General features: G+C 40.9%; 1 protein-coding gene across 1 annotated transcript in view; it reads right to left on the reverse strand.

The window, feature by feature from the left end:
- AOAH (acyloxyacyl hydrolase) overlaps nucleotides 1-18,521 on the reverse strand; it is a 180,420-nt gene that overhangs the window by 58,552 nt on the left and 103,347 nt on the right. The window contains exon 12 of the mRNA XM_070616264.1: nucleotides 14,422-14,513. Coding sequence (XP_070472365.1) covers nucleotides 14,422-14,513 — 92 coding nt within the window. The remainder of the gene's footprint in view (nucleotides 1-14,421; nucleotides 14,514-18,521) is intronic.

Consider the following 18,521-nt stretch of genomic DNA (forward strand, 5'->3'; position numbering starts at 1 on the left):
AGGAGATGAGGGGATACATTGGAACTCTGTAATTTCTGCTCAGTTTTTCGGTAAACCTAAAACTGCTCAAAAGTTAAAGTATGTTAAAAAAAAAAGGGGCCCCACCCAGAAAGGAAGAGGGACCCAGTTAAACCCACCTTCTAGTCACCCCTTCCCAGGCACCAGTTATGTGAGTGAAGCCATTTTGGACCCTGCAGCCCAGCCGCTAGGTGAATACCATCGAATAACCACAGTCAGTGTCACGTGGAGAGGAGGAATTGGCCAGCCAAGCTCTGCCTGAATTCCTGATCCCTCAAATTGTGAGAGAGAATAAAAATTGTTGTTGTTTTAAGCCACTAAATTTTCTAGTACTTTGTGATACAACACTAGATAACCAGAACAGATGGTTATAGAATTCTAGGTTAAAATCATCTTCCCTCAGAAGTTTGAAGGAATTCATCCACTGGCTCTTGCCTCCCAATGTTGTTGTCTGAAGCTGTTCTGTGCCTCGATCCTTTGAAAGCCTATAGTGGCATCTGTTCCAAGTGTTCTGAAATGTCATGATGACAGGCCTGGAGCGGTTCTATTTTCATTCATAGTGTCAGACATTTGTGGACCCTTTCAACCTGGCAATTCATGTCACTCAGTTCTGAGAGATGTTCTCGAGTTATTTCACTGATGATTTCTTCCTTTCTTTTTTTCTTAGAACTTCTTTTCTTAGATCTTAGAACTTTCTTAGAACTTATTTGGATATTGGGTTACCTGGACTGGTCTTCTAAATTTCCTAGTTTTTCTCTCCTATTTTCCATTTCTTTATCTTTTGCTCTATTTTCTGGATGATATCCTCAACATAATCTTTCAACCTTTCCATGAAAATCATCTTATATCACTAGTATAATTTCCAAGTGATCCTTTTTGTTCTCTGAATATTTCTTTAATTTTAGTATGATGTTTTCATTTCATGAATGTAATATCTTTCTTATCTTTTTGAAGATATTAATGTTAGTTATTTTTATAAGTAGGCTGTTAATTAGAGTTAAATACGTTTTTCCCCTTAGAGGATAGTCTCTGCTTTCTTGCAGTTGTATTTCTCTTTGTCTTTGTGTTGTCCTTCACATTCGAGGCTTCTTTCAGATGTCTGGCGATCTTGCATTGTTGGCTTATATTTAAAAGTGTAAACTGGTTGAAAACTCAAAAGCTGATTGGAAAGTCGGCCCCTGGGTGTGGCTTGCTGCCTGTGGTCCTCACTGTGGGGTGGGCTCGCTGGGCCTTTCTCAGGGAACTCCTGCTGTTAGTGTCTTTGGGGCTTTCCTCTTGGGCTGTGCAGATTCCCCAGGGAAGGATCCTCTCGTCTCCAGCCAGGCTGCCAGCAGTCTGGGGCTGCGAGTGGGTGATCCTCAGCATTCACCATGTATGTATTTTAGCAAGGTGCTCCTCTCCTCATTAGGTCTGTTGTCTCCCAGTACAGAAGCCCTTGATTTTAGCATCTCCAGAGAACAAACCTCTAGTCTCACACCACAGTAAGGGAGGGGCAGCTGCCCACCTGTGTGGAGTTGGGAAGAGATCTGAAGATCTAACTGCTTCTTCAGCAATCTTTCAACCAATATTTCCGTTTTTAGCCTCATCTCCATTTTTAGAGCTACCATATGTAGCCAATTCTCAAGTCTTTTGGAGGTTCTGCAGTGTAGACTGGGTTGCTTCTTGGCATTTCCTCCTACTAGCTTAGGAGGCAGCTTTCCTGAATAGACTAAGTCAGTTACCACTTATCCTGCTGCTTTCTGGCTTCCAAGATTTTATGGCTGTTGGCTCTTCCTGTTCTCTTTGTGCTTGTGGACAGATTCATTTACTGTCATTTTAGTGTGGTTTCTCAAGGGAGAGAAGTAAATGCTTTGCTCAATCTGCTATCTTACCCAGAAGCCTGAAATGAATACTTTATACACTGCATCATTTACACCCTCTGCCTTGACTACTTTCCTATATCTTGAAAAAGCAGATGGGAAATGGACATTAGATCTGAATTCAATACTCAAATAATTTCACGGTCAATAAAGAGGGGTTGTTTTCCTTTGGGAAAGTAATTTTTACCAATATTTAGCCATAAATGTATTTTTGATAATTCTAAAAATGGAGTTTATGTACTGAAATATTGTTTTGCTCATGACCTGCTCATGGAGAACAAATAGTGTGGATATCAATACTATAGATACAGTTAGTTGCATCTTTCATTACAAGAATATAGAAATCTTTACCAATGGGCAAATAGTTTCATTAATCTTTCTGACCAGAAATAGTATCTACAGTTTTGGGGTAAGGTTTTGTACTAAGCACTGGAAAGTATTTCACATAATCAAAGATACTGTTTTCTTTCATCCCCACCCCAAATACATAATCTGTCTTATAAATTCTGGGAATTGAATTTCTCATGGAGTGCTCAGGAATCCTGAGAAGACAGAGGAATCAATACAATATTTTCAGAAGCCTGTAATACAATATTTGAGATGCCTACAAATTGAGGAAATTGCTTAATAGAAAGTTATCTATGTACAGGGTCACTTGAACTTGAATTAATAGGATAAACTGAGGATACTATGCATAGTAAGGTGAACTGTGATGACTGTTTTGAATCCTTCTCTTGCCCACCCCCCCACCTGTCTCTATTTGGGCTCAAGTTTCTCTGTGCGATCTTTGTTTCTCCCTTTTTCCTCTATGGTGCATCAAAAACCAGTCCAGTGGGCTAGTAGAAGAGGTGATTGCTTCAGTCCTACAATTTGAAGTGTGCAGAGGAGGAGACTTGAAAGTTCTCTTTCCCAGATCTTCCCCAGTGCCTAAGGTATTGGTGTCCTCAACATGGGGAGCCGGCTTGGAAGTATATCATATTAAATTTCGGATTTTATCAGCTCCATCTACTGCAGGGTCCAGAAAGTACAGCCATTTCACGTGAGGACACACTGGTCACATTTTGATTCTAACACCAAAATTCAAAATAGGCAAATCTCAGACAGAATGCCTCCTAGTTGCTTTTCCCAACGTGGGCTCAGGTAACACCAAAAAACCCACTTTCTCTGAGAGTCTTCTAATGACCCCCCACCCCAATCCATTTCACTATGACTGAAAAAAAACAAAACAAAGTAAAATCAAGAAAGAGCCTCAAGAATAATGCAGAAAAATTAAAGGGGTTGACTTAAAACTGAAAAAAGTATCACCTCCTATGCTGACTCAAAGCAGAATCTGCTCGGATGGAGGCAACAAAAGTTTCCCAAGGGCTTAGCATGTCAGGTTTTTGGGACCAACCAAGTATGATACCATTCAACCCACAATGACATATCAGGTCCTGGTGAAGTTTCCAAGGCTATTTTGGATGCTCTCCAAAGGCACCACTAGGGGGCTGGCTGGGTGGCGCAGTGGTTAAGTTTCCACATTCCGCTTCGGCGGCCCTGGGTTCGCCAGTTGGGATCCTGGGTGCGGACATGGCACTACTTGGCAAAAAGCCATGCTGTGGTAGGCGTCCCACGTATAAAGCAGAGGAAGATGGGCATGGATGTTAGCTCAAGGCCAGTCTTTCTTGGCAAAAAGAGGAGGATTGGCAGTGGTTAGCTCAGGGCTAATCTTCCTCAAAAAAAAAAAATGGCACCATTAATTAGGGTATAAATTCTGAGGCCCTATAAAGTTGAATTTTAGGGAATAAGTCACACAAAAGACTGGGGCTCGGAAGGCTAGCAGCAGGGTCGGTGAAGGATAAATGGCAACATTTGATGTGAAGGGTTGGGCCAGGGGAGAGGATTAGGGTAAACTTGAATAATTTAGAGACTAGATAGCCTTTATCCAGGGACCTTTACTGCTAGGAAGTTTGAAGAAAATGGTGGATAGTTTTCTTTCTGATGTAGATGGAAGTCAGGCCAGCTTGGGGCCAGGGAGATGGATTAAAGAAGTTTTAAAATACCTTCTAGTTCTTTGATACTAGCACATCCCAGAGCCCTGTGTAACCCCTAATTCACTGCATCACAGAACAACCAAGATTTCAGCCTGAGAGAGATAAACATGCAGAACATGACTCGTTGTGTATTCGGAGAGACTGGCAATGGGCTAATTATGCAGGGGTGTGTGCAGGGGTGAGGATGACTATAGAGGAGGTCCTAGGAGTTCAGACACGAAAAGATGAGCAAGACAGCAGGATAGATTGGAATTTGGAGCAGCAAAATAGTACAAGGAAATCGACTGCATAGGCATTGTGTTCAATAATTCATGAGCTGCTGTACTCAGGCAAGGCTTCTTGCCTGCTAGGTTAACATCCCACTAAGACTCCTGCCTCCGCCCTTCTCTGAGCTTGGAGCAGTTAAAACTCTCTCCATCCTGGCTTTTCTCAGTCTCAGGTTTGATTCTAGGCTACTGTACCAGGGTAAATATTAAACTGTGACAAAACTGAGAGATTTAAGGCTGTGGATGCTTATAAATCTGAAAAAATCAGTTGTGACATAGAAGATTGTTTTAATAATCTAAACAGCATTTCTCAAAGGATGCTCTCTGAAACACTAGTTTCTTGAGATGTATCTTATAAAGCACACACACAGATTCTACATAGTTCTGTGGTCAAATAAGTCTAGAAAATGTTTCACATTATGCTTTGGAGATATACAAAGCTTTTTGGCTTATTAAAAGCTCTGATAAGACTTACACTGAATAAACTTATTTCCCTATATTTAAACCATCATTTCCAAAACTTACTTGACATAGGAATTTTTTAAGAAACGTGTGTAATACCCGTTTAACATCTTCTGGAACTAGTGTTTCCCAGAAAAGTTTTTGAGGAATATTGATGAATTATCTCTGTGATCTGTATTTGAGCACTGAGATGACCTAAAAATCTCAGGTTCAGTTGGCTACAAGAATTCTACTAGAGAAATCTGGAGGTTGTTCACTTACTTTGACCAATCTAGATTGCAAAAAAAATATTATTCTGGGCAAAAATTCACATCGAGGCTTGATTTACCTATTATCAACCAAATTTGCTTGTTAGCAGGTCTCTGCTTTGTTTTATTCTTTCTACTTGGCTGCTGAATTGATAATTTTACTTTAAATTTATTTTCTCCACTTTGCTGACTTGCAGTTGTTTTAACATTTTAATGAACTTTGCTAATTTCTTGTAGAACATTTATTATAGGGCACACCTAAAAGTCCGAGAGCTTAAGTTACACTGGTTTATTTTTATCCACATCACGTCATGCAGCTGGTGATTCAATTTGTGCTGTTTATACTCCTCCTCCCTTGTCCCTAGCATTTTCCTGGAAATGTTAATTCCTGCAAATCTGATTTGATTTAGGCAATCTGAGAAAATGCAAGGGAAGGAGGTTTGTAGATTATAAAGCACTCAACAAATGTGAAGTGATCTCATTATGAACTTCTTCAGTAATTCTTCTATTGAGTACTTATTGTGGGGCCACATAATGTGCCAGGGGCTTGGGCTATGGAGCGAAGTCAAGGCTGATTCCTGCCCCCGAGAGGCTTAGAGTCTGGTATGGGGTGGGTAGAGTGGGGAGACAAGGAGTAGACAGTTATGACAAGTGAGGTGACATTGGTATTGAAGGAACAAAATAGGAGCACAGGAGAAATCACCCAATCAAATGGGGGTTACTGTGAAGAGGCTGTCTAAGGAACTGACCTGTGAGTGGTGGGAGGTGAAGGCTGAATGGAGGGTAACTAGATAAGACAAATATGGGGGTAGATGCCTATGAAAAGATGCTCAAACTCACTAGTAAGCATGGGGTTACACATCAAAACATCAATATAATATTTGTGTTAGATTGGAAAAAATTAAGAAGACAGAAAATATCCAATATTGGCAAGGGTGTGGGGAAACAAGTATTCTCATACACTATTTGTGGGAATATGAAGTGGTATATCCCTTTTGGAGGGATTATAAAAAATTAAAAATGTATACATTCTGATCCGGCATTTTTTTCTACAGAAATCTTCACACTTATTTTTAATGAGAACTATAGAATTTTCACTACAGCATTATTGGGAATAATGAGGATTTGGAATGAAGTTGCCTGCCCATCAATAGGAGAATAAAACAACCATACTATGAAATACTACGCAGAACTGCACAAGAATGGAAAGTGCTTTAAGGAGTATTCTTAGGGCAAAGCATTAATTTATAGTCTGCTATGCAGAGTATGATGTCGTTTATGGGAAAATCCCAACAAAGGGTTTATTTTTTATGTACAAATATACACATGCAATCTCTTATAAAGGGTCTGGACAAAACCATACAAAACTGATAACAAGGCTTTCTTCTGGGAAAGGGAGTGACATCGGGGGAGAGCTTTGACTTCTTACTTTACATATCTCAGTATTTTTTGTAAAATGAAAATACCTTCATGTTTTGAGTAAATAATTAAAAAATGCAAATTTAAAAGTCAGTAGGGTCAAGGGGAAGTCACTGCAGATGGAGAGACTTGTCAGTACATGGCAGGAAGAGTCCTTTGGCTCAGAGCCACAGTATCTACAGATGGTCCTTCCTGCCCAAGGGCACTGCCTCCAAGCACCTGCATTCCACTCCTCGCCTTCTCTAAGATCTTCTTCCTTCTTTCATCCACCTTTCTCTCTCTTTGGGATCTTCCTATCACTACAAGCATACTGTAGGATTTCTCATCTAAAACTGTCTCCCTGGGGCGGCCTGCTGGCTCAGCAGTTAAGTGTGCATGTTCCACTTTGGCGGCCCGGGGTTCCCCAGTTTGGATCCCGGGTGCAGACATGGCACCGCTTGGCACACCATGCTGGGGTAGGCATCCCACATATAAGGTAGAGGAAGATAGGCATGGATGTTAGCTCAGGGCCAGTCTTCCTCAGCAAAAAGAGGAGGATTGGCAGCAGATGCTAGCTCAGGGCTAATCTTCCTCAAAAAAAAAACCCCAAACAAAACAATGTCTCCCTGATCTTTGTTCCCCACCAGCTATCCACCGCATTTCTCTGCTGCCTTTAATAGTAAAACTTGTTAAAGGAGTTGTTTATGCTCACCTGCATTTACTTCATCACCTCCTGAAACTATGCTCTCCAACCCAGCTTCCATCTCCACCCCACTGAAACGTTTCTGGTCAAAGTGTCCCCATGATCACTGCCCTGCACACCAACTGGTCTTTCTCAGCTCTCAACTTCTGTGCCTCTAGCAGCATTTGGCTGCTGGTCACTTCTCCTCTGGAAACACTTTCTTCACTTGGCCTCCAGGATGCTAAATCCTTCCAGTTTTCTCCCTCCTTTGAGGGCTGTTCCTTCTCTGTCTTCTCTTTCCAAACCTCTAAATGTTGGCATCCCCCTGCGTCTGTCCTCAGCCAAATTTCTTTGTCACACTCACTCTCTGGAAGAAAAATTCTCAATTTTTTGCTCTCAGGACTGCTTTACACTCTTAAAATTACTGAGGAACTCAGAGAGCCTGTGTTTATGTGAGTTATAGCTGTCAATATTTATATATTAGAAATTAAAACTTAGAAATTTGAAAGAACATTTAATTATTAATTCAAGATAATAAACGCATTACATGTTAACATAAATAACATTTTTTATGAAAAATATATATTTTTTCCAACACCTCAATTAGTGAGAAAATTGGCATCCTTTTATCATTTTGCAAATCTCTTTAATTTCTGGCTTAATAGAAGACAGCTTGGTTCTCGTCTCTGCTTCTGCATTCAGTGTGTTGTGATATGTTGTTTTGGTGGAAGTATATGAAGAAAATCTGGTCTTAAACATACGTGTAGTTGGAAAAGGAAGTAGCATTTTAATATCCTTTTTAGATAACTTCAGATAGCCTTCTTAGATTCTATACCAAAACATGACAAGTGGTAGTTTCTTAAAGATTGATTAGCTGCATTGTGGATTCTGAAATTATATCAATGAAATTTTTACACCTCTTACATTAAAATGCATTGGTCTATCTTGTCCTTTGAATGGATCTTTTACCCAGGTATGATTTTATATATCATACACTGGTCACTTAGGAAATATCGGTTCAATGAGTTATGCAGATATTCCACATGTAGATACATTTTATAATACAACATTAAAAAAACATATTTGTTGCTAGTACCACGTATCTCATTAGAAATGTCTTTGAATATTAGGAAGCTGTCAAATTTATAGTAGAAGATATAAGTTTTCCAAAATTTAAATTTTTCTTTGAAATCTCAAATTTTATGATTACCAAGCAATGCTATTGTTTTCTTTGAAAGAGCAAGCTCCCTTCACTCATTTTAGATAAAATATCTGCCATATATCCAATTCTGAATGACCATAGTTTGTTTCCAGTCTTTTTCAATAAAAATGATGTTCCATGAAAAACTGACTAATTTAGCTCTCAACTCACTCACCCAAGGGCAACCATCATATCTTGTTATGCAGCAAAAGTGCTTTATGCATACTTCCCATTTCATCAGATGAAATTATTTAAAAATCATGTATTTAATTTAATACAATTAATAACTTTTCTGCTTCATAGGCAACATTTTTTTTTTTAAAGATCGGCACCTAAGCTAACATCTGTTGCCAAACTTTGTTTTTCCCTTCTTCTCCCCAAAGCCCCCCAGTACATAGTTGTATACTGTAGTTGTGGTTCTCCTGGTTGTGCTTTGTGGGACGCTGCCTCAGCATGGCCTGATGAGCGGTGCCATGTCCACACCTAGGATCCGAACCAGCAAAACCCTGGGCCGCAGAAGCGGAGCGCTCGAACTTAACCACTCAGCCACAGGGCCGGCCCCCGGCAACATTTTAAAGAGAAGATATTTCCCCTTTTTTGAAAGCCAGGAGTGTGTGGAGGTGAAGACTACAGTGACTGCCAATATAGTTTGGCGCCACTCCTTTGATTCATGCTCAAATGGCAGCAGTTTTACCCACCATTGCTTTTGCACAAATTAGTACAAATGGCTACATGGTGCAAAAGCAAGTCCTGTTTTAGCATTGTTGTGAAAATAGTTTTTACCCTGTGGACCCCTGTAAGGCATCTTAGAGACTCTCCAACCCCTCAGGGACCCATGGACCCCACCTTGGAGAAGTGGCGCTAGGGGCTACATTTCCAGTCAGTCTCATCCAACTTCAAGTGACCAGTTCTCTGGATAATTATTTGCTTTGCAAAGTATAATTATAAGATGGCTAATCATTTGCAATTATATCACATGTAATTTTTGAATAATGGATTTAATAAGGTTATTAAGCCCATTAGTGTTTAGAACTTACATATCTTTTTTTTAAACATGAAATTAGGTTAGCAAATCTTAGCTGCAAAGCCCTTCTCTCTAATTTTCTGTTTTAATGCCCCAGGTGACACGGTTTGGAGTTATACACTGCTTTGCAAAATTGTTCTCTCTTATAATGTCTATTGGGTGGGAGAGGATAGATAACCTTTCAACCTTTGATTCTAGGACACTTCTCACCAAACAAAGACGTGTGTTTAAATGTCCTTGAATAGCATGACTGTGCCTCTTGTAACAATGGCTTTATCTATTCGTTTCTAAGGGTTTGCTACATCTCTGGCCCAATATAGCAAATTTAAGCCAGAGGCACAGGGAGCAACATTTACTCCAGAAAATTCCATCCAGTTTGTGCCCACTTATGTTGACCTCATCTCACTCTTCTCTCTCCAGCTTGATATGGTAACTTTGATAATTGCTTTTGGGTCTTTTGGCTTTCATTATCTTTTGTGGCTAACTTCAGCTTCTTACTTACTTTTTTTTGTAAAGATTGGCACCTGAGCTAACAACTGTTGCCAATCTTTTTTTTTTTTTCCTGCTTTATCGCCCCAAACCCCCCACAACATAGTTGTATATCTTAGGTGAGGGTCATTCTAGTTGTGGCACGTGGGATGCCGCCTCAATGTGACCTGACGAGCAGTGCCATGTCCGTGCCCAGGATCTGAACCCTGGGCCGCTGCAGCGGAGTGTGCGAACTTAACCACTCGGCCACGGGGCTGGCCCCGTTACTTACTTTTTTTAAAAGCTATAATTGCTGCCCTGTTTTTCCTCCCAGCCCCCGAGCCTTGAAGAAGCTCTCTATTATTTAGCCCCAGCCTGCAGAACTCCATTGACTGGACCGACTCCTGGCTCCCCTTTAAGAAGAAGGGGATGACAACCATAAAGGCTCAGGTAAGATGCGGTTGGGTTCAGGTGGTGATTTTTGTTAAGGATTTGGAGTCACCTGTTTCCCTCTCTGGGGTTTTCTTGGAGGAAGCAGTAACACATAGAGGACAATACCAGCGTACCATTTTAATGGATAGCTTGTCAAGCACCCATATCACACAATGCGGGGCTTACTATGCACGAGCTTGACCTTTATTGCACTGTAACTCTGGCCCTGGTGAACCATGGTTCCTAGAACGTTTCAGGATCTGACCCATAAAATTAGCCATGTCTTATCTCAAGACACAGCTAGTTAAGGGGTGGAGAAAAGCATATTTGGTGGGGAGAAGCAGGGGCATCTCTCCCCAACAGTTTCCTCCTATGCTTCTAAATCAAGTAGCATCATAATGTGGATGTGGACTTAACATCATGTCTCCCTACAACCACTAAACTTGAACATTGGAGAGAACTTCAGAGATCGCCTGGAGCCACTCAACTCCATCATATAAATGAGGTCCAGGGATGCTAAATGTTCCACTGCGGGTTGCAGAGAACCAGGACCCTTCTACCTGCAAACACAGTCTCCTACTCCACCACACTGACTCATGGGGCGCTCAAATTTTAGATATTGCTTTTAAACAAGAAGTCCTTCCTTCCTGAAGTTTTGGTATTGTTTCCCATTCCTCTACATGTGTTACTGGGCCTTGGCTTTTTAAACTTAAATAGGATTTTCCTGTTCCATTAAATTGTTTTGAAGGTGATCTGAACACGAAGTGCTATTTTTAATCTTTTAAAAATACTTTTTTCCTCCCACGTTCAGGTATAGTTCTCCCTATGGCCAGGCTCCCAGCCCCTAAGCTACCAACCTCATGGAGGTTTTTTTTCTTTTTGCCTTTGACCCACTCAATTGCTGTCTGAGTTTTAAGAGATACTGCCTTTTGAATTTTCTGGAGCCCGAGAGTCAAGAGAACAGATTTTGTTAATGTCAACTCAACTGAAAGACGCAAAGATTCTTAAAACTAAGGGGTTATGTTTGTCTTGTAATGCACGCACATAATTTCAGTTAGAGTTCCATCCATTTCACAGAGGAGATACTAGATTTTGAGGGAGTGAAGTATATAATGGAAGAAGGAGAGGAAAGCAACCATCTTCTTTCCCAAACTGCATCTTTTTGCTTTCAGAGGTAGATTTTCTGAGGAACACTGTTAATACCCAAAGCTTGAGGCTGGTCACAGATAATAAGAAGCACATTCTAGAGATTCAGTTGAATGGAGAAATTCATAAATTCCAGCCCATCTTGATAAGCATTTGGACTCAAAGTGACATTTGCTCAAAATGCCTGTGGAAGCTGCCCATATCTTGCATAAATGCTCCTTCTAGGTCAATATTCTTTTCTTTTTCCTGACTCCACCAGAAAAGGACCTCCATCATATGCTAATCTCTCTTTAATCATCTTTTACACACTTTATAACTCTCTATGCCTTTAAGGAGGAGATTGGCGTAGCATAGATTATCTGCAGGTATAGTTTACGTGAAAGTATATGAGACAGTTTAACAGGAGCTACTGCTATGAGGAACATACTAAATAGTGACACACAAGGAGTGTCGTGCTGCTACGTTCCTGCTTAATGGGGGGATCCATTGCAACTCAGATTCCAGACAGAGAATTTCTCTTTCTGTCAAAAGGAGTTGAATATTTTCTTCCCATTCCAGCTGAGTGGCAGAGAACACAGGCCCCACACACAGAAACAGGTGGCAACAAGAGCACTCTGAGAGAGGAAACCAGATGTATAGAGAGAGAAGCCCGTGCAGGGGAGGTGAACGGCCAGCTGCAGTGCGCACCTCCTTAGACAGAGATCATAGATCCTTATGTCAGAATCTCTCTGCATAGCCCTTATAAGAATTATAAACCACTTGTGTCTGAAGACTCCCAACTTTTCCTTTTCCTCTCAGCCCACTGCGTTTCTTCTAAGGCAGATCTGCCTGCCTGCTGGGCTCTCATAGGATGATGGGTGGAAACGTCTATAGGATTGGAGGGCTGGTGAGATTTCACATTGATGAGAGAGTAACCCCCTGATCTGAGGACAGAACAGATGCAGAAAGGAGGAGGGACACTGGCTTGCCCTTATACCCACCAAAAAAAACCTAAAAACAAGTGAACAGAGTCTGCTTGGGAGCAGGAGCTAAACTGGGGTGGAGTTCTTGGGAGACTCTAGTTTTCGATTTAGGAGATGTGGGACAATTATTGGTGAGTGTCAGCTGTAAGTGGAAAGAGATGAGGAAGCAAGTTTTCACCAGTTTATCTGGGCCTGCTGGATGGATTCCTCTTTCTTTCTTTGTGTGACTCCAGTGAAGATTTAAACTATTTGGCAATTCATTTTAAACATCAGAATGGTCTTTTCTCTAAGGCAACTTAATGAGGCTTTAGGTAGAAAGGTGGCTGAGTTTTATAGGATTCATCTGTAAATTTAAGCTTCCATTAAAACAGTAAACTGTGTCCACTTTGTGTTCATAACTAATTCTTTTTGTTATTGTCATAAAAGCCTGGATTGAGAGAAATTTCCAGGTATTTTTATACTTAGATAGCTGGACTGGGTGGAGGGCACCTAAATATTATTTTCTCAATTCCAATGTTGACAGGGGGGAGATAAACAAGACTCTTCTGGAAAGCTGCTTTAGCCAGGCTATCTCTGGACATGTTCCAGGTGACAAAGGCAATAGCAACTGCAGCTGAGGAAAGAGGGGCTGAGGAGGGGACTCAAAGGGCCCCTGACTGCTGGGAGTTTGGGGACCATAGGAAAGAATACTAGGCACATGATCGACATCTGAAACAATACATGCCACATCTCCACACGGGGAGGGCTTCATTGGTTCTTAGTCATTTCCCCATCGCATAGTTATACTCTCAAACAAAGGGACAATGGCTAAATGGAGCCATGTTCCAGGTAGAGCCAGGTGGAATAAAAACAGCATATACGCATTGGGAGTTGTGGTCTAGGAGGGCCCTTGTTTACCAAATTACTCTCTGGTGCAATATGACACAAGGTTCCATGATGACAGATGCCACCACTTCTTATTAATGTGTGACCTTACTCAAGTTTCTTAACTATCTAATTAACCCTTAGATTCCTCAACCGTGAAATGCAGAAAATAATACCACCTACCTTGCAAGGAGATGAAATGAGAAAATCTGCACATATAACACTGGGTGCTGTGCTTGGCATATAGAGAATGCCTCTTGAAGGTGACCTGTCACTATCTCTGTTATTGACACTGTTAGTATTGTTTTACTAATGACAGGATGAGCTTAATATTTTTCACATGATTAAACTTGAAAATCTACACCTGAACTTGAAAACGCATCTCCTTATATTCACAAATGATTCCTGCATAAACATGAGTATGATTTCCTGAAGGTTGGTTATCTTCCAAGCTTCTTCTCTACCTCTTTAATCACCCCAATCTCCTAAATCCTTTAGAGTTTGGGCCCCTCGCCTAACACCCCAAAAGGAGGTGGCTATTGACCATCTCCATGAATTCTTCCTCCAATGAACTCTGCAGTTCTGGGTTGAGAGTTGTCTTCTGGCACATCTATCTTATATTATCATTATTTGTACATTTGTCTCATCTGCCTTACTTGATTGTAACTGACTGCAGAGATGGGACAAGCCTTATGTACCTTTAAATCTATAGCATCTATAGCAACTTTACCTGATTAGGTGGTAAGATTCAATAAGTATTTTTTAAATGAACGAGTAAAGAAGATAATCAAATAAATTATTCATGGTATGCAATGTCCTTGAATAAATTACAAATATGAGGTGCTAAAACTAGAAATGGCTGTTCCCAAGCCCTGAGCCAACACCCAATCACACACAGCAAGTTACGTTTGTATGTCACTCAGATGCGCCACGCATTGTCTCTGCCTTCAAATCCACAGCATTAAAGCCAGAATGATTCCAGGACCTTGAGACTTGGCAATTAATTTTAGCCATTACCTTTGTAAATATTACTTTCTGAGAGTAAACAATTACTAAATTTCTTCGTCCCTTGAATCAGAAAAATTCAGTGATGTGTTTGAGTATTTTCTATCAGAGGTCAACTCTAGGGGCCCTGCAGCAAGAATACTCCCTCCCTGGCAGCACTGATAAAATACAGTTTGCATTATATCCCACTGCATCATGGACTCTGTGTTAGTAGTGAGTTTGCTGTATGTTACTCATGTTCTCTAAGCAATTCCTAACAATTCTCATTTCAATGTCTTTGGAGCAAGCCCCATCTCCTGTTCTTTTCTTACAGAGAAATATTGAAATGTTTGAGGATGTGCAAACATACATACCCACTAGTGGAGTTCAGGAATCCAGTAATGCCAGAGAGTTGGGGCCAGTTGAGCTCATCCGTAATAGCTGTTGGTAAATTAACGAAGGATTTCTAAAGAAAAAATAAAGTGCTATTTATCAAAATTGTCATTTGTTTTCTACATGAGGTAAGATCATCCTTTGCCTAGGTATTGTTCTCTGTCTGTCTCTCTCATTCTCTTTCTTAATCTCTCTCTTAAAACGCCTTTGGCATTTAAAGCATAGCCCTCTTAGCTTTCACCCTTGTCAGAAAATTCACAAAGATCAGCAGCACTCATGAACTGGCTTCCACTCAGCTTCTGTGAAAGACGCAAAAAGCATGACAGCTCATACTCATTCCTCATTTGAAAGGGACGCTTCAGTAGATGGGTAAGCTTTCCAGTCTTTCAAATTCACTGCGATTTTCTCCATATTTTAGTTTAGGTATTCACAAAATCAATTGCTTGAAATGCCTTCCCTAAGTTCAAAGCTGTGCCCTTAGTCAATAACATGGTGCATCCTGACCTCCTTAGCGGTCTCAGGCACCTTTAAAAATCTAATTATATTTTCTTTCCTCACAATAATGCATGTATACTCAAATATGGCCTATGATTTCAAGGGGTTCACAGACCCCCTGAAACTCTTGCACACACTCTGGTTCAAGAACTGCTGACGCGAAGTGTTAACAAAATTAGGATTCATCTGAACTGCATTTCTATGGCTTGTGCCAAATCACAAAAGAAAAATGTTGCGACTTACGTACCCTTATCGCTCCTTTTATAAATGACCTCTGGGATAAACCCTTCCTTTGGTCTAATTTCTAGATAAAGCTTATCTAGACTAATGTGTTTGGAATAAGATTGCCAGATTTAGCAAATAAAAATAAAGGATGCCTTGATAAATTTGAGTTTCAATAAACAAAATGTGGTATATACATACAATAGAATATTATTCAGCCTTAAAAAGGAAGGAAATCATGATACATGCTACAACATGGATAAAGGACATCATGCTAAGTGAAATAAGCCAGTCACAAAAAAGAAAAATACTGGATGATTTCACTTAAATGAGTAGTGTTGACAAACTCATAGAAACAGAAAATAAGAAGGTGGTTGCCAGGGGCTGGGGGGAGGGGAGAACAAGGAATTGCTGTTTAATGGGTGTAGAGTTTCAGTTTTGCAAGATGAAAAACTTCTGGAGATTGGTTGCACAACAATGTGAATATACTTAGTGCTACTGAACTGTACATTTAAAAATGGGTAGGGTGGTAAATTTTATGTTATGTGTATTTTACCACAGTTAAAAAATAAATATGAAAAGAATTGAATTTCAGGTAAACAAGGAATAATTTTTAGTTTAAGTATGTCTCATACAATGTTTGGAACACACTTAACACTAAAAACTATTCATTGTTTATCTGAAATTCATATTTAACTGGCTGTCCTGTATTTTACCTGGGAATCCCCATTTGGATAAAAACTCTGAAAGCCAATGTTCCCTTTTTGCCTTGGCTGACAGGGAACCTCAAAGCCTGGCTGCAGGAAGCAGTTTATCTCAGGTGCAGAGTGTGATCTCCTCCATGTGCCCCTGTGTTTCTCAACACTGACAACCCCTGGCCCCTTTGGATGAACATGAAAACCTCGAGTCCTCCTTTAATGTTATTTTAAAATAAATAAATTAATTAAAGGTAATGTCTAAAGATAGATCACATCAAAGCAATTGTCGCATTGAATACGAGTTTTCAAATGGCGTATGGCCTTGTTCCCTGCTCACTTCCTCCCCCGTGATGATCCCCAGCCTGCCTCCTAAAGAGAATCTGAAGCTGGAGCCTGCCAGGGAAGGAAAAGCCACACCTTTCTCTCACTAACCACTTGACAATGTATCTTTATTGTTTCCTCTGACTACAAAGTCGCCCATGTTTGTTACAAAAATTCAAACAGTATAGTGATTTACAGTATAGACATGAAAGTCCTCTATCACCTCCACTCAAGGGAGAATTATTGAGAGACACCCACTGGTAACACTGAGTCATGTACATATAGTGGAATCTGCCAGGATTCTCTAAACTCGGAAAAAGTCAAAACTCAAGTACTTTTCCTACTGTCAGAATGATAGAGAGTGAGGACTCAAAATAAATAAAATAAAATTTACATTTCTCAGTTGTGGACTGTTATTGGTTGAATTGTGTACTCAAAAAGATATGCTGAAGGCCTAACTCTCAGCACCTCAGAACATGCAGATGTAATTAGTTAAGATGATGTCGCACTGGAGTAGAGGGGGTGCCTAAGCCAATATGACCGGGGTCCTTAGAAGAGGAAAGAGAGGCACAGAAACACAGACAGAGGCGGAGGGTCAAGTGATAAAGAAGGTAGAGATCGGAGTGAGGCTTCTACAAGCCAAGGAACACCAAGGATTGCCAGTGGTCACCAGAAGCTGGAAGGCATGGAACAGATTTCCTCTGAGACCCCTCAGGGGGAACCATTCTGCCCACCTCTTGAACTCGAACTTGTAGCTTCCAGAATTGTGAGGCAACAAATTTCTGTTGTTTTAAGCCACGCAGTTTGTGGTACTTTGTTATGGCAGCCCTAGGAATGTATGACAAGGCCTGAACTGGACAATTACTTGTAGTTCTTATTATTCAGGGAGTCAAGATATGAACCCTTCTACTATGTTGATTTACTCCTCAAAAGAAGTCATATCACAAACAAATATGCTCACACATAGCACTTATCCCCTGGTGCCTGGTACTATTTTCCACGGCTCGGTGAGTTTCCTCCACTCCCCTTTTCTCAATCACCTCCTTCTTCCACAAGCCAATCCCAAAATCTTCATCCTTATTCTTATCCCAAGTGTGATTTCCAGCACAGTGGGGGCTGGAAGTGGAAGGAGGGTTGTCGGGGAGGATGGCTTCTTGGGATACATCTGTATTAATAATGATTTACAATTAATACAAAGGAGCAGAAACAAACCCATGGAAAGGAGGTTCCCAATAAGTCTCAGAGGACCCTTCAGTTCTAGTGACTGGTACTTCCTCACCGCTTAGCAGGAGGCACCCACTACTTTCTGCTCAAAGTTCCACCATTACTGTGACTCAGCTACCCTCTGTTTTGGTTTCTATTTCTCCTGCCATTAAAAATCAAACATCTTCTCTGTTTTTTTTTTTTATCTTATTTTTTTCCCCTAGGTCTTTCTGTTGATAATGAGTGTTTGCTGTAGGATTTGAGAACATTCAATTCTTCTAGAGAAGACAAGAAAGACAAATAGAATGATGAAACTCATAAGAAGTGCTAAGTCGAGATAGTGAGTAAGCAAGTGGCTTGTGAGATGTAGGCAGAATTTATGAGCTCTGTTAAGTTAGTTAGCAACCTGTAAAGCATGTTAAAAGTTAAAAGAATGATACAGTACTCCCCCACACCACTCTCTCACCTTTTTCTCAGTCATCTGCACAATGATAACCCCAGATTTGGGAAAGTGGGTATGGGACTCTGGATGCGCCTGCCTTCCCTTTCACAGGAAGGAGTTAGACAAGAACTCTGCTGGCATAGGAGGTGTGTCTGATACTCGCTGCAGTCTGGAATAATATGGAAGGGATGGTCATTCTGAAGTTGCCAGCAAAGTAGGGAAAAGGTTTTGCTCTAGGAATCAGGAGATCTGACTTTTACCCGTGGCTCTACAAATACAGTACAACTCCATGGTTTGGATATGACACATTAGAGATGGATTCTATACTCCATCCAGCCCCCACTCTCAATCAGGGGTGGGTGATAAAATTCGTATCTCCCAGATGGGGGAAGAGGAGATGTTGAGGGAGAGGTAGGACTGGTGAGGAAATGGCCTGCAACTCTGTCTTAGGAAGTAGGATCTCCATGTCCCAGTGTCCTCCTAGCTCAGTATCTCTGGATCAACCTAAAGAAATGGGTCTCAGCTACCTAGGAGAATTCTGGACTCTCCAAGAAGCCCCAACCAGCCCTGGAATCATCCCCATCAGCTGGAGTGGACAGCGGCTGGTGCTGAATCACAGCTGGGACCAGGGTGGGTCTGTATCCCGCAGCTGGAGGCCTGGAAGTCCCAGGAAGGTCAGCTGCATGGGTTCATCCTGTTT

The sequence above is a fragment of the Equus przewalskii genome, chromosome 4 (genome assembly GCF_037783145.1).
Source record: "Equus przewalskii isolate Varuska chromosome 4, EquPr2, whole genome shotgun sequence".
NCBI lineage: Eukaryota > Metazoa > Chordata > Mammalia > Perissodactyla > Equidae > Equus > Equus przewalskii.